Below are 14,261 nucleotides of genomic sequence, written 5' to 3'. Positions count from 1 at the left end.
AGTTAAGAACAGAAGTGATGGAAAAGAAAAGGAGAGAGAATGGGTCAAAGTTGTCTTTCTTATGTGATTTTCAGTCTTTTGTTTGGATGTTATCCTAAACTCCTGAGGCTTTTATTTCATTCATGTCTCCATTTGTTTTTCTTCCTCTTTGGCATCTGCTTGTTGCCATAGAAATGCCTTCAGTATGTTCTTATCCATGCAGGTCCTATTGAGTGATGGCCATTTGAAATCCCCATACAGCCTCCTTGTGTCCTTGTAGGTCCATGGACAGGTGCTTCAGTGCATTTCAATCTTGAACAGAGTTTGAAAGTGAACCCCTTTCTCTTCTGTACTGTTTTACTTTTCCTGTAGCTTCTGCGCTTCTCCGTCACTTCTGCAACATAGGTTGAAGAAAATAGGCTGGTTTTGAATTTCCTTTATCCAAGCCAAGCTTAGGATGGTTCCTTTAACATCAAACTGAAGGAAGAGTTTGGGAAGACAGACTGTACAACAGATGACTGACATTCTTTGCGTTGACATCGCCTTGGTTGTTCTACTTAACTAAGCTATACTGAGAATGGGTCAGGGCCGCCCCTCAGCCTTCAGTGAAGTACCCGCACATCCAACCACCAGTCTTGCCTTTCCAGCTTAGATCGTGTGCTTATTCGAGGCCAACTGTAACTCAATCACTGCCTTCCACCAGAACCGTAACAGATAACAGCAGGGAAAATTACAGTCATCCGTCTCCGTCTACGAACATTATGTCAGTCCTCCTTTTTTTTTTTTAGTCCAGGACACCTGTATCTTCATCCTTTCTTTTCCTCCTCCTACACCTAATGTAGTTCTTTCTGTTTACCTAGAAGAATCGCAGCTTATATGTCTCTGATAAGCTGGCAGTCTCCACTGTTAAAATTGCATGGCTTTATGTACCCTGTTGATCATCAGCATAGGAGGTGCGAATGTCTTGCTTCTGTACATCTGCTGTTATTTGACAGACGACCTGTCAGGCACTGAGCTGGCCACCTCTATCATAACAGGTGTGTTGTGGGAAAAGTATCTTAGATTGTGCACAGTGGCTGTTATCAAGGCAGCTGCGGGTGGAGGTTTAATTGCAGCTCTCTCCTCTCCCACAGAATTACCACGTTCAGTTTGAGACTCTTGTCAAAGTGCTGGAGGCAGATATCAATGATGCACTTGAAGCATTTTTATGCCTCCTTGCCGGCGGTAGCCATGGCTGGAGATTATTGTGAATGCAGATATGTCAGGAACTTCTTGAGGGAATTTCTTAAACATAAAACATTTGCAGAGGCTTTTTTTAATTATTTCATACCCAGCATTATTTACATCCATGTTTACTAGCTTGCAGTCATGTGTACATGACAAACACAAGGGGGGATCCACTCATAGAATATCAGCTTATTTTCTATTTAAATTTTGACCTTGAAACATATCTGTTCTCAGTGTGTCAATAAAGAAACTCTGCGCCTTCCTGGCTTTCTGTAAGAATATGTCTTTCCTAGTTAATTTCTTTTTATTGAACATGGATGGTGTTAGGATAATGTACAACAATAATTTAACAGACATTACAGTTGATGTACTTCTCACCCAGATGTGTTGATATGCATGCAAAACTTTTGAAAAACACCTTAAACAAGTACATTTTATACAATTGTTAATAATGCAACTAATTTATGATCAAAAATTAACATATGCTGCACCGCCATCACCAGTATTTTATACTTCATTCACTAAACATTTCTGATCATTTTTAGATCACCATAGATACAAAGTTTATAACACATTACCTAATCATGTTAGAATACTTGTTGAAGATTCAATATTTACTCTTGCCAAGAGAAATATAATTAGCTATAAATACAAATCACAGAATGTTGCAACCACCTTTACAACCATCTTTTCAAAATCTTCTTCCAAACACACACACCTTAAGAAAAACCAAGGTTGTTTTTCAAGACTCTATACTCTAACCTAATGTTTCAGACCTATTTTGTAGTAGTAGAGTTGTTCATACATTTTGAGAGAAAAGGAAGATCTTACCATTTATCATAAATTATATTCTTGTGCACTACATTACTACCAGTACACAAATAAATACATTAAGCATACAATAATAAACAGAGCATGTGGCCTGTAACCTCTAATTCAATGAATGTCATCAATGCTCTGCTTTTTGATGGATTTATTTATTTTTTATTACATGTATGCATCAGACGGAGGTAATCAAGGGGCCATGTGGCAGTGTGGGGATGACATTCAGGCATGTTCCTGCCATCGAGGGTGATGTAGTCCACGTCAGCATTGAGACGGTCACACCCAACTCCCCTGCAGCTTTGGCAGATCTGCAGAGGGGTGATCGTCTTATCGCCATTGGAGGTCTGACACGTCCCTGCACACATTATTAATCAGGAGAATGTCAAAATTTTAATTGCCTAATATAAGACAATTATTTGTAAGGCCTCTGAGTTGTGTAATATTGCATAAAAACTTAAACTTTTGAAACTCATTCAGTTCTGACTGAAAACCTATTTCCTGTTCTTGTTCCCAATGACAGGTATCAAAGTGACATCCTCAGTTCAAGTGCCCAAACTGCTGAGGCAGGCTGGAGATAGGGTGGTCATATTTTATGAGAGACCGGTTCGCCATCAGTCTCCCTCTTTGGGAAGTATGGGAACTCTTCAGGAAGGGTTGGGGCAGCTAGAAGAAACTGGTTTTATTCCCCAGCCAGGGGGTTATGAGGAAGACCCAGCCCCCATCACCACCCTTTCTGACATATCCGATAGCAAAGACATGGACTCTGAGTTTGAAGAGCTGATTGTGGACTCTAGACCTAGCCAGAGTAGTGGCCCTAACAACAGTACCATGAATACCGGTGAAACTAAGGAGGATTTCTTACTTGCTGTAAACCAAAGCCCCAAAAGGACTGTGGCCAACTTGGCCTCAAAGCCCCTTGGTACCATATCACCCATCCTCAACCGGAAGTTAAACCTGGTGGGTCTCCAGTCACCACTAAAGCCTCAGCCCAAAGAATCACCAAAGCCCTCACCACATAAGACCAGTGGTTATCCAGTGGATAGTCTCCAGCGCCCCACTGTTCCTCCCCCACCTCCTCCCTCTCGCCCTCCGGTGCCGCCAAGACCTCAGATAAGGTTGACATCAGCCTCCTCAGAAACCAGTCTTTTGGAAGGTGTTGATTCTGTTACAAATACTAATTCTACTGTTGCTCCTATTGTGACTACCACCATCAGCACTTTTGAAAAATCTCCAGAAAAAGTTCTTCTTGCTGGTGCCAATGAGGACAAGGCTGGCCCTGAAAAAACGTGTGTCAAACAGTCTGAGGTGAAGCAGTCTACCAGGCCAGCAGAGGCCCGTGATGAGCCACCAGTCCTTTCCACAATTACTAGCAGCTGCAAGGTTGATCAAGCAAAGGACAAAGCTTCAGAGAGCTCCTGCAGCACACGGGACAGTCTAGAGGAACATTTTTTATGGAAATCCCCAGAAACCATGTTTCGTAACCAGACAGCTCGCTGGCCCAAGGCCTCTGTGATGTTTGAGGTGGAGAGCAACCATAAGTACCTTAATGTGGCCCTGTGGTGCAGGGACCCCTTTAAGCCGGGAAGTTTGCTATGCCTGGGTCATGCTAGTATACAGCTGGAGCATGTGTCCCTGGAATGTATGGCCACATCTTCAGCTGAGTACCAGAGCACCTTTAGGTTGGGCCCTCCAGAGCCTAGAGCTAATGTCAGTCGCACTGCACTTCGTAGCCTCAGCACTCACAAGGGATTCAATGAGAAGCTGTGTTATGGTGATGTTACTCTGAACTTCTGCTACTTAACTGAGGGGGAGTTTGAGTATCCAGGGGGGCTGGCAGAAAGGGAGAGGGAGGGCAATCTCCTTGACAAAGATCTAAGGGAAAGGGAGAAGGAGCATGTCACCTCAGCACCGCATGATGACTTGCCTTACAGTGTCATTACGTCAGCGGACATCCGTCACAACTTCCAGGACACTCAGTTCCAGAACCCCACCTGGTGTGACTACTGCAAGAAGAAGGTTTGGACAAAGGCAGCATCTCAGTGCATGTTCTGCAGCTATGTTTGCCACAAGAAGTGCCAGGACAAGTGCCTTGCTGAAAATCCCTTCTGTGTCGAAGTAACTGAACGTCGTGGAGCTGACCCTGAAGCCAAGTCCACCATAAACCGGGCCACCACTGGCTTAACGCGGCATATCATAAATACCAGCTCCCGTCTGCTTAACCTTCGCCAGGTGCCCAAGACCCGGCTAGTTGAGCAGGTGGCTGATGTGGTTCCTGGAGTGGTGGAACCCTCACCTAAACAAACCCCCAACACTTCAGACAATGAGAGCAGTGATACTGAGACATACACCAGTGGTGCCAGCCCCTCAAAGCAGCCCACCAGCAGTGGTGGAAGTGGTAAACTTGTACGCAAGGAGGGTGGGTTGGATGACAGCGTGTTCATTGCTGTAAAGGAGATAGGCCGTGACCTGTACCGGGGGCTGCCTACAGATGAGCGCTTTCAGAAGCTGGAGTTGATGCTGGACAAGTTACAGCAGGAAATTGATCAAGAGCTAGAGCACAACAATGCCCTTATGCTGGAGGAGAGGGAGACCACAGATGCACGGCGCAAGGTTCTAATTAGTACTGCCCTGGCCAAGTCTGGGGAGAGACTCCAGGCCCTCACCTTGCTAATGATCCATTACCGGGCAGGTATTGAGGACCTGGAGTCAGTGGAGAGCACCTCTCCTTCAGAGCAGCAAGGTTTTAAAGGCAAAGGTGAAGGTCTGGAGGAAGAGGCCCTGATGGGGACAGAGGTCTATGACAGTGACACATGCAGCCCTGTAGATGTGCAAATGATGGATGATGTTACTGAAGAGCAGATCTGTGTGGAAGCACTCCACTAAATAAGACTCGGCCCAGTGCTTTGGGCCTCCCAGCAAAATTATGTCTGTTTTGAGATTCAGGCATTTCCCTTGTCCATTTAAAACACTCGGGATTTTGAGGTACAGAGTATGATTCACTTCCTTTTTACATGAAAAAGAAGGGATGGTTAAAGAAATTTCCACATGCTACACCCATCGCTGATGTCTTGATTTGCACAGTGTGATGCTGTTTCCATCCAGGTACTATTATCTGCCCTTTTGTTTTTCTGTGGCTTCAAAATGTCATTGAAAGCATTTAATTAGTTTTCTTCTAGTCTGTAAGTGCGTTGACATGAAGACTTTAGAAAATGCATATATTTCTGTGGTCTACAATTCTGAATCATGTTAATTTTTAATGAAGAAAAATAATTATTTGTTTGCTGCAAGTAGCAAGTTCAAATGAGTGTGATGTTTGAGTCTATACCAGTGTCAGCGCTACTAAGGAAAAGCAGGTTTAGACAGTCATGGTATTTGTCTATGGACCCTGTAAACAGTCCTACAGTACATATGTTTTGTTTTTAGCCTTTTTATGTAACATTTTTGTATTTTAGAAGTTACTTACCCTGCTCATAAAGCTCTTTGAGATTTAAGCTGTTACATAATTAATTTTGAGTGGAATCTGATGCAGTGTACCTCTGTCTTATTTGTTTGTACTGGCTAAGCCAAACATTTCATTATGTGAACCATACTTTTTTCCTTGGATGTAAGAATGTAATTATCCTGGGATCCATTGTTTTGTTTTGGGTTTTTTCTTCCATTTTTAAAGGTATTTTTGTTTTGTTTTGTTTTTGTCTTGCTACGTTACCATCTGTTCAGCACACCCCTCCAATTTCTAAAACTCAAATAAGGCACATATCTTGTCAAAACCTTCATGAGTGCAGTGTGAGAAAGACATGTAATTGACTTCTGTGATTGATATCTGAATGAATGAAGGTCTTATGTCTTATAATGTTACAAGCATGTAACATGTTCTCCAGCAGTTATATAATTGATCAATCTGTGTGTGTGTGTGTGTGTGTAAAAATGCACCAAGTTCAAAGCTGCAAAATAGCATATAATAGTCTAAAATAACCCCGCCCCTCGCCCAGTGTCAGCTGGGGTCAACTCCAGTTCCCTTGTGATCCTCTACAGCGTACGAAGTATAGATAATGGATGGATGGATGGAGAGTCTTAACATTCTGTATTAGTACGTAGAATTATTATTTTTTGCAGAATCACATTGTTTCTTCACAAAACATTAGACATGTAGCCCAGTACTGGTCCACATCCCAGGGACTGGAAACCACTTTAGGGCTCCTGTGGGACTGACTTTTCCTGAGACAGCTTTAGATTTGTTTTGCTTAATGTACAATGACCAACCAAATGTAACATTCAGCCAATAAGAAAATAAGACATCACCCAAAATGCACTGAACACCCGCTGAGTAAGAGTTAGTAGCAGATTTGTCCAATAATGTAGTACAGCTCCAGAAGGACTCGTCCAGGCTAATTTGATAAGAGGAGAAATCAGCCAGACTTCGTGGAAGTAAGGGCACATTTCCTGTTCTTTTCTGTCTCATAGATGTGTTGCTCATGTAGATATTTGCTTATTGGCTGCCATAGTTGTGCAATATTTTTGCAGGAAATCATAACACTGATAACCAGGAATGGAACCCCATGCCTGTTTTTTCTTTATCTTTAAAATGTGTAGTCTGTGTGCTCCTCTGTCTGATAAGGTCACCTGAGGGGTTTGGGGGACCAGTGACAACCTGAGAGGAGGTGATCACTCTGTAAACCCCTCTTATGGCTTGTGATGCTGCTGCTGTTAGTTTCCTCTTCCACCGATCTCATAATCACACGCTTCTGCCACCCATCCCCCAGCTTGAATTTTTGAAACTGCACTTACACCTGCCCACCATGGCTTTTAACAGGTCAAAAAAGGTGTTTGTTTCTTTTTATGTATGTGAGGGACTCTGTAGGCTACAGTTTTTGAAAAGGCTCATGTGAGGCTTTATTGTACATAACCTAAATAAACCAGCTAAATGAATTCACTGTTTCATGGTTTAATCAGCTCACACAGAAGAACGTCAGGTTCTTTACACTCTAATCCAGATGCAAACATTTAATACATGACTAACACTAGACAAATAATATACACTCACCAGCCACTTTATTAGTTACACCTGTCGATGTTTTGTCCACCCCAACTACATACACGAGAGGGTCAGAATATTAGGAACACTTCTGAATATAATGTAGCCCAGTACGACACCACATTTAACTATGACCTCAGGTAATAAACATATCACTGAATTTATTCATTTATGACAATCTTGCCAAAAATTGAAACATTTTGAGCTTCATAAACACAAATGTTAAGGTGGAGGTGTTGCATTAAAGTGCATACAATTGTACAAGTGTACCTAATAAAGTGGCCTGAGAGCAAAAGTTAAAAGGTTGGCAACAGCGACCTCATAATCAACATCATTTTTTTTTTTTTTTTTTTGACAGGTTAAATTCAAATTCTTTAATTACATACACTTCTAGTCAAAAGTTTGGACACGCTTTCCCATTGAACTGAATGGGAAAGTGTGTCCAAACTTTTGACTGTAACTGTATGTGGACCAGTTAATGAGTTAACTATAGACAACGTGCATGTATACCAACATGTTGTGTACAAACATATCTTGCTCCTAAAAAAAAAAAAGAAGAAAAAACATAGCTAATTGTGTAAGCAGGACAAAGTGATTGTGCATTGCACTGAACGGACAGCTGCAAAAACAAAAATCTGCCTACTAGTTCTTTATACAGAGCTTTTGCCTGTATCACAAGGTTTTCTTCAGCAGAACGTTCTCACTGATGACTGAAGACAACTAATTAAATGTCACATGCTAAGGGGGACCAAGAGCTGCAGCTGAAACCTCCAGAAAATTTTGCTAGAGGTTTTTTAGCTGTATAGTTCACATTTAATGAATAAAACTGCTATTCACTATTTTTCTTAATGTCAGCCACTCCCATAAAATGTCCACAGGTTGCAATTATGAAATTCAAAAAGGTCATGTGTGCACGTCCACCTTGAGAAAGACACCTAGTGGGTCTGTGAATGGCTAGTAGGTGTGGTCAAGAAGAGCCAGGTGATCGCTGCACAAATCATGCTGGTTAGATCAGTCTGATCCCAACGTACTCTGACATCATGCAAATGTACAGCAGTCAACGATAACCTCATGAGATCAAGGTGGTTGCGGTTTCTCTCGCCAATTTCAAGACCTCAGGGAATGATGGAAAACAAGTGGCTGTCACCCAATCTAAGAGCTGATTGGTTTACAAACTGGATCCAGTAACATTACATTTATATAGAAGCATTAGTTTTTTGTTTGTTTTGTTTATTGGATAGATTTGGATGTTATTAGTTGGAGATTTGAATTATTGATTGATATTAATTCTGTTAGAATAAATGTATGGTCGGTGGTGCTGGATGCCATGTTTTATTACAGATAGTTCTCACAAGACTGCTTATGATTTAGGAAGGTTGTCTATTACATGAGTATTGTTTAATTAGTTAAGTCTTGTATGAGAGTCCCAGCTCATCAGAACTTTAATGTAAATTAATCCAGTAAAATTAAGATTAAACCATAAGTGTTAGCATGATGATTACACGTCACCTAGGTAGCATTTTAATAGTCTAAAAATGCCGTTGAGCAGTTTTGCAGCTGTTGGCGATGATGATGATTAGTGTCTGAAGTCTGAATTTTCTGCTCACTGAATGTCCCTTATTTGTTGAGTAGTGAGTCAGAGTGATTTCAGACTCCGTGTCCTTTGTAACTCTGCTGATTTGGATTCTTTTTAACTGTCCATCATGAGTCTGACAGTAATGCATGAGTGCAAAGCTGAATCAGTGGAAAACCACTCTTGAAACTGAGACCACTTTCAGTAGGATTTTAAGAGAAATGTAGCCTAGCACATGACCAGCTAAAGTATATTTGTTAGCATGTGGTTTGAATTCACCGGGTATGAAGTTGGGACAGTAACGAATACCATCTACTAACTACTGTCGTCCGTGCAGGGACCCTGACGGTACAACACTGCACTTCTGCAGCTCAAGAAACTGCAGTTGATTTTTTTCCCTTTACATGTGTGAGTACAGGATCATTTGGCCCTGCAGAGGTGTCCCTTCCCAAAAAAGCAATATGACATCATATCGTATGTGGCTAGGCTGTCCTGTAGCAGCAGTGCTGTAAGACCCACAGTTGTCTGGGCTTTTAGCGCACACAGAAGTGTGAGCATCTGCAAAGTAATTGAAGCCCAGTGTTGAGATGGACAGGCTGATTACAGCCTGTGTGCTCCTATATTTTCTCATCTTGGCGACTCATTCTGCTGTCTTCCACCATTCAGTGCAGGCAATTCCGTGTATTTCAGTTGCTAAACTTAAAAACATGCTCTTTCCTATCTGTCTGTTATTTTAGTGCTACCTATACATGTTACTACTCTGTTTACTGCCAACTGTCATGTCAATAATGGGAAGTAATGTTTAGAGTAACCCCACCAGTGCTCTAAATGCTCATTGTTTAAAATGCACCCAAAAGTAATGGTGCTGAAAATTCTTTTGTTTTTTCAGAGAGAACTGCTTTTTCTGTGCATACCACATTTATTAAAAAGAAATAAAAGAGATAGCATCTAGCCAATGACATATGTTTGCAATAGAGTGTGTTAATAAAATAACAAGAAGCATTCATGTCCACAGGTGACTCAAAAATGACTCTTTAGAGACAGAGTTTGGTTTGCTAGTGCCGGCTCAGGCCAGCCAGTCCACTGACAGTTGGTTTGGTATAATTAAGATATCATTTCAGCACTCCACTACAGTCCAACAGAGTCCAGTAGCCTACAGCTTTTCACAGCTCATCACCAAGTTTATGAGGAAATCAAACACCATTACATGTGACACGCCATTGTGAACATTACAGAATATTATAAACACAAGGGACATCACAGGAGTCCAAAACACTGGCCCACTGAAGTACAAGAACATGTTACGTTGTAGTTTCAAGCATTATTGAAAAGCAGAACTGCACCAGAGGCAAAAGATAACATTCTGTTTATCCATACATTCTAAAAATATTAACTAGCTAGCAAGAAAAAAACTTAAAACAAAATATAATAAAATATAGCCGAGAAATTTCACAGTATTTCACTACTGAGCTGCAAGTAACTCTCATTTTGTCACCAAACATCTTCCTGGGGTTTACTGTGAATGGATTATATATAATAACAGAACATATTATTAGAATGTGAACCCTTTGTATTTTAGTTAAGCTATGTTTATTCTACTTTTATTCTATTTTAGTTCCTTAAATGGTATGGGCATTCAATATTAGGTAAGAGAGAAACTGTATTTAAATTTTTCTGTATGTCCTGCACATATAGTGAACTGACAATAAAAATCTTTGATCTTGATTTTGATCTAAACAATGAAAAATGTTTGCATACAAAAAACAACAGCATGCAGAAAGCGTTATCAGTGTGCCTACCGCACATTGTAGCCACCGGTTCCTCTGTTATCCATGACATTCAACCATAGTCGCCCCCCCTCCTTTTTCAGCTGCTAATATATTAGTCTAGTAGGAAAACCAGACACAGAACCCACTAAAAGAAAAATCTTAAGTAGATGATGTTGGATATTTTTCTTTCTTACTCAGCAACAGGATTGAGTAACATTATGTCCCAAAGCTGTATGTTTTAGTAACTACTTCACAATAGCTACTGTAGTGCAGGGTTGTGCTGTGGTATCACAACTAGGACACAGGGTCAGGGTCTACTTCACTTTTTGCACTTTTTTGTGTTGTAAATTTAATTTTAAATGGTAAAAATGGCCCGTTAATCTACAGTAAATAAACTATGATGACAGAGTGAAAATTTGTTCAAAAACAAATGGAAATCTCTCATTTCCAAAGGTATTCAGACCCTTAGTACAGTACTTTGTAGAAGCCCCTTTGGTGATGGTTACAGCTTGGAGGGGTGACTGTCTACAAGCATAACACGCCGAGATTTGGGCAGTTTATCCCATTCTTTGCGGTCTGCCATCGTCTGGTCTCTACATTCGCCCTTCCCTCAGGTCTCGCCAGTCTTCCTGTTGCTGCTGCTGAGAAGTCTCCCATTGCACTGATGTTGCCACCACCATGCTTCATTGTAGGGGTGGCGTTAGCCAGGTGTTCAGTTCTTCCCAGTTGTTGTCTCAGCAGAGCAGAGAAAATGCTATTTGACAAACCTAAGTGGGCTGATAACTCTTTTACTCAAAGCGGCTGCTGTCTAGCCACTGTGCCACTCTTTCGGCAGGTTCTCTCATCTCTGCAGAGGACTTCTGAAGCTCGGTTAGAGTGACCACTGGGCTCCTTTCACAGGATGCACATGACCACAGTTTGCAGTGCCACAGCAAAGGGTATAAATACTTTCAGCTCTTGTTTATAATAAAATTGCAAAAATTATTATGGGTTACTAAGTCTAGATTGATGGCCAATTTGCAATTTTGCCCATATAATTCATGGATCAGGCCGGTCATTTTCTATTTTAACAGCGCTTTAAACACTCCCCATCCAGAGAATAAAACCAACACTGATTTGCCTCTACTCACTGTTAGTGTCCATCAGTCCTGGGTTATGTGCCATAGACCTCCACTGCTGTTCAAAAACAATTAAACACATCAGGGAAACACTGCAGCAGTGGGTGACGTTTCCTCATTATGAACCACAAGACCCTGATATTTTTAAAAGATGTTGCCCCAGAGCAAGAGGCCCCGACCAGCCATAACCTTTTACAGCATCTGAAGTGGCAGGAGTCGAGGGCCCGTGCACGACATCTCTGGATATTCTTAACAAATATCTTCGTCTGATTTAAATACTGTCTTTCTATATACTTGTGTCTTAATATTGGTGGTCTTGAGAGAGAAAATGATTGGTGAAAAGAGTCCGTGTTGTCAATTATTTTCCCACATCCATGGTAGAAAAGGGAGCAGTTGGACTGCAGGACATGCTCAACACCTTTGGCCCTGGCAACGCTTAATCTCTGAGGACAAGAGGCAGCCCATGATGTATAGGGTGAGTACTGGCCTTTAGTTACACTCAGGCCTGTGTCATCAGATATGACAGACAGATAGTTGTTACAGATAAATAAAGTTGTGATGGAAACAATAAATGCTTTATATTTTAATATGTTTCATTGGAGGATGAACTTTATAAGCACAGAATATCCTCTAATAGTTAATTTTTTGTTGGTTGTATGATGTTCAGACTGACATTACTCTGTATGGTACATATGTAGCCGGAACAAGCAGCTGCCTCGCTTAGATTAGCATAAAGAATATGGGGGAAGCAGCAAGCCTGGCTCTGCCCAAAGGGCCAAGAGTCGCACACATAGCCCCCTGAAAAAAAGCTAGTTTAGTAAGTCAATAACATATAAAGTGTTAGTGAGCTTCAGAAGGGGCTGGAGGTGGAGAGTGTCCGACCCTGCTTCCAGTCTGTATGATATTAACATAAGCTGGCTTCAGCTACACTTCTTACCATACACTCATGGGACTGGTGTCAATCCTCTCTTCCAACTCTATGTAGAAAAGCAAATAAGCTTACTTCCCAAACCAAACAGGAATCGACTCTCGTACATGGTATACTTTGTACTGATGAAGGACTGCACCATTGAACAACATGCTACAACCCACATCACATGACATAACAGCCTTTCCACAACAGATATTTTGACTTGTCCTAACAAAGGAAGCGCAGGTGTAAACAACAACATTCATGATGGCTCAGGGTGGAAATACACAAAAAGTGGCAATGTCTCATGGAAGTGTTGTCACCTACCCCACCGGGCTCCAGTGGGTAAATTCATTGAGCTGTCAGTCAAAATGCAGGGTTCAGCTGTTTCCACTGTTGCTGCTGTTCTGGCCCAAGGTACAAATCAGTGCACATGCTCTTTTTAATTAGTGTTGTAAAATTGTAAGCTGCAAATTAAACTTTACTATAAAAACATGAGCCCTCCTGATCACAGCTGATGCATTTGCTCTTGCCTGCACACTACCTGCCTGAATCTCAGTGCTGGTTCTCCTGCATCAGTTGAGGGACAACATTTAAAGTTACACTTTATAATACAAATGTTGCTGGAGTTTTGAACTCTTTCAATGCAATATTTCTTAAAGCCGGTGGAGGGGAACCTGTGCCTCAATCTGTGTGTTTCTTCCCTCAGTGGGTCCAGGCAAGTCACTGCAATGACCTAGTAAAGAGTTTTAAAAAGTCTACAAGCACACATGATGAAGCCAGAGTCACATCAGACTTATCACTATGCTGCTCTCATGGTTCTTTTTAAACAGAACAAAAATAATGAGTTTTTCCTCTTCTTTCACACTGGTGTTAAAGAACTGTCAGTGAAACCCATCACTTCACACCGTTCACGTTACTAGCTTAACAATAAAAGGAAGGTTGGAGGAAATTTAATATGAAAAATCTGCGGGAGGTGCTGAGTTTCTGTGCAGCTTAACATCAGCTGAGAAGTGGAAGTGACGGGAATCAGGGAGTGAGTGTAGAGCATAGAAGGGAACAGATTAGTGAGTGACAGGACTATTGTAGGCGGAAATCACCATCACTCACGCCGGTGAGCTTGCAGGGCTCAGTCATTTAGATTGTGGACACCTTTAAATACCTGGGTGTCCACCTCAACAATAAGATGGATTGGACCAACAACACAGATGCCCTGTACAGGAAGGGCCAGAGCTGCCTCCACTTGTTGAGGAGACTAAGGTCCTTTGGTGTGTGTGGGACACTCCTTCAGACATTTTATGATTCTGTGGTGGCATCTGCAGTGTTTGACGCGGGTGTGGGTTGGGCAGGAGGTAGCACGGTCAGGGACAGAAAAAGACTCAACAAGCTGGTCAAGAGAGCTGGTTCTGTCCTGGGCTGCTCTCTGGATTCCATCGAGGAGGTGGCGGACAGAAGGATGCTGGTAAAACTAACATCCATCATGCATAACCCCTCCCATCCCCTGCACCACACAGTAGAGGCTCTGAACATTTCCTTTAGCACAAGACTGTTACATCCCCAGTGTAAGAAGGAGCGTTACCGCAGGTCATTCCTCCCCACAGCAATCAGACTGTACAACAAATCACTGCAGTGATAAGATGGGTGAAATGATGAGGGACTATGTAATAGTCAACTGAGCAGCAATGTAAATAGGCTCATGTGTAATATCTTGTTCCTGATCTCTCTCAAATACTGTACATTGCCCTGCTTTAGGTATTTTTGAGTAGTTGCTCAGAGATCCTTATGGCTGAAACACAGGTTTCTTTCCCCCATTGTGGGATCAGTTGTG

At 41.8% G+C, this 14,261-nt stretch overlaps 2 protein-coding genes across 2 annotated transcripts in view; one reads left to right on the top strand and one right to left on the bottom strand.

Moving 5' to 3' along the window:
• The window catches only part of pdzd8 (PDZ domain containing 8), a 47,545-nt gene extending 40,588 nt beyond the window's left edge, over positions 1-6,957 (top strand). The window contains exons 4-5 of the mRNA XM_020599914.1: positions 2,211-2,373; positions 2,552-6,957. Of these exons, the coding sequence (XP_020455570.1) occupies positions 2,211-2,373; positions 2,552-4,914 (2,526 nt within the window). The 3' untranslated portion in view covers positions 4,915-6,957. The remainder of the gene's footprint in view (positions 1-2,210; positions 2,374-2,551) is intronic.
• slc18a2 (solute carrier family 18 member 2) overlaps positions 2,333-14,261 on the bottom strand; it is a 41,374-nt gene continuing 29,445 nt past the window's right edge. The window contains exon 16 of the mRNA XM_020599918.1: positions 2,333-2,386. The gene's annotated coding sequence lies outside the window, so the exon portion shown is untranslated. The remainder of the gene's footprint in view (positions 2,387-14,261) is intronic.

Source organism: Monopterus albus, unplaced genomic scaffold (genome assembly GCF_001952655.1).
Source record: "Monopterus albus unplaced genomic scaffold, M_albus_1.0 scaffold43.1, whole genome shotgun sequence".
Lineage (NCBI taxonomy): Eukaryota > Metazoa > Chordata > Actinopteri > Synbranchiformes > Synbranchidae > Monopterus > Monopterus albus.
The sequence above is the reverse complement of the archived record's forward strand: the minus strand, read 5'-3'. Positions and strand labels throughout refer to the sequence as shown.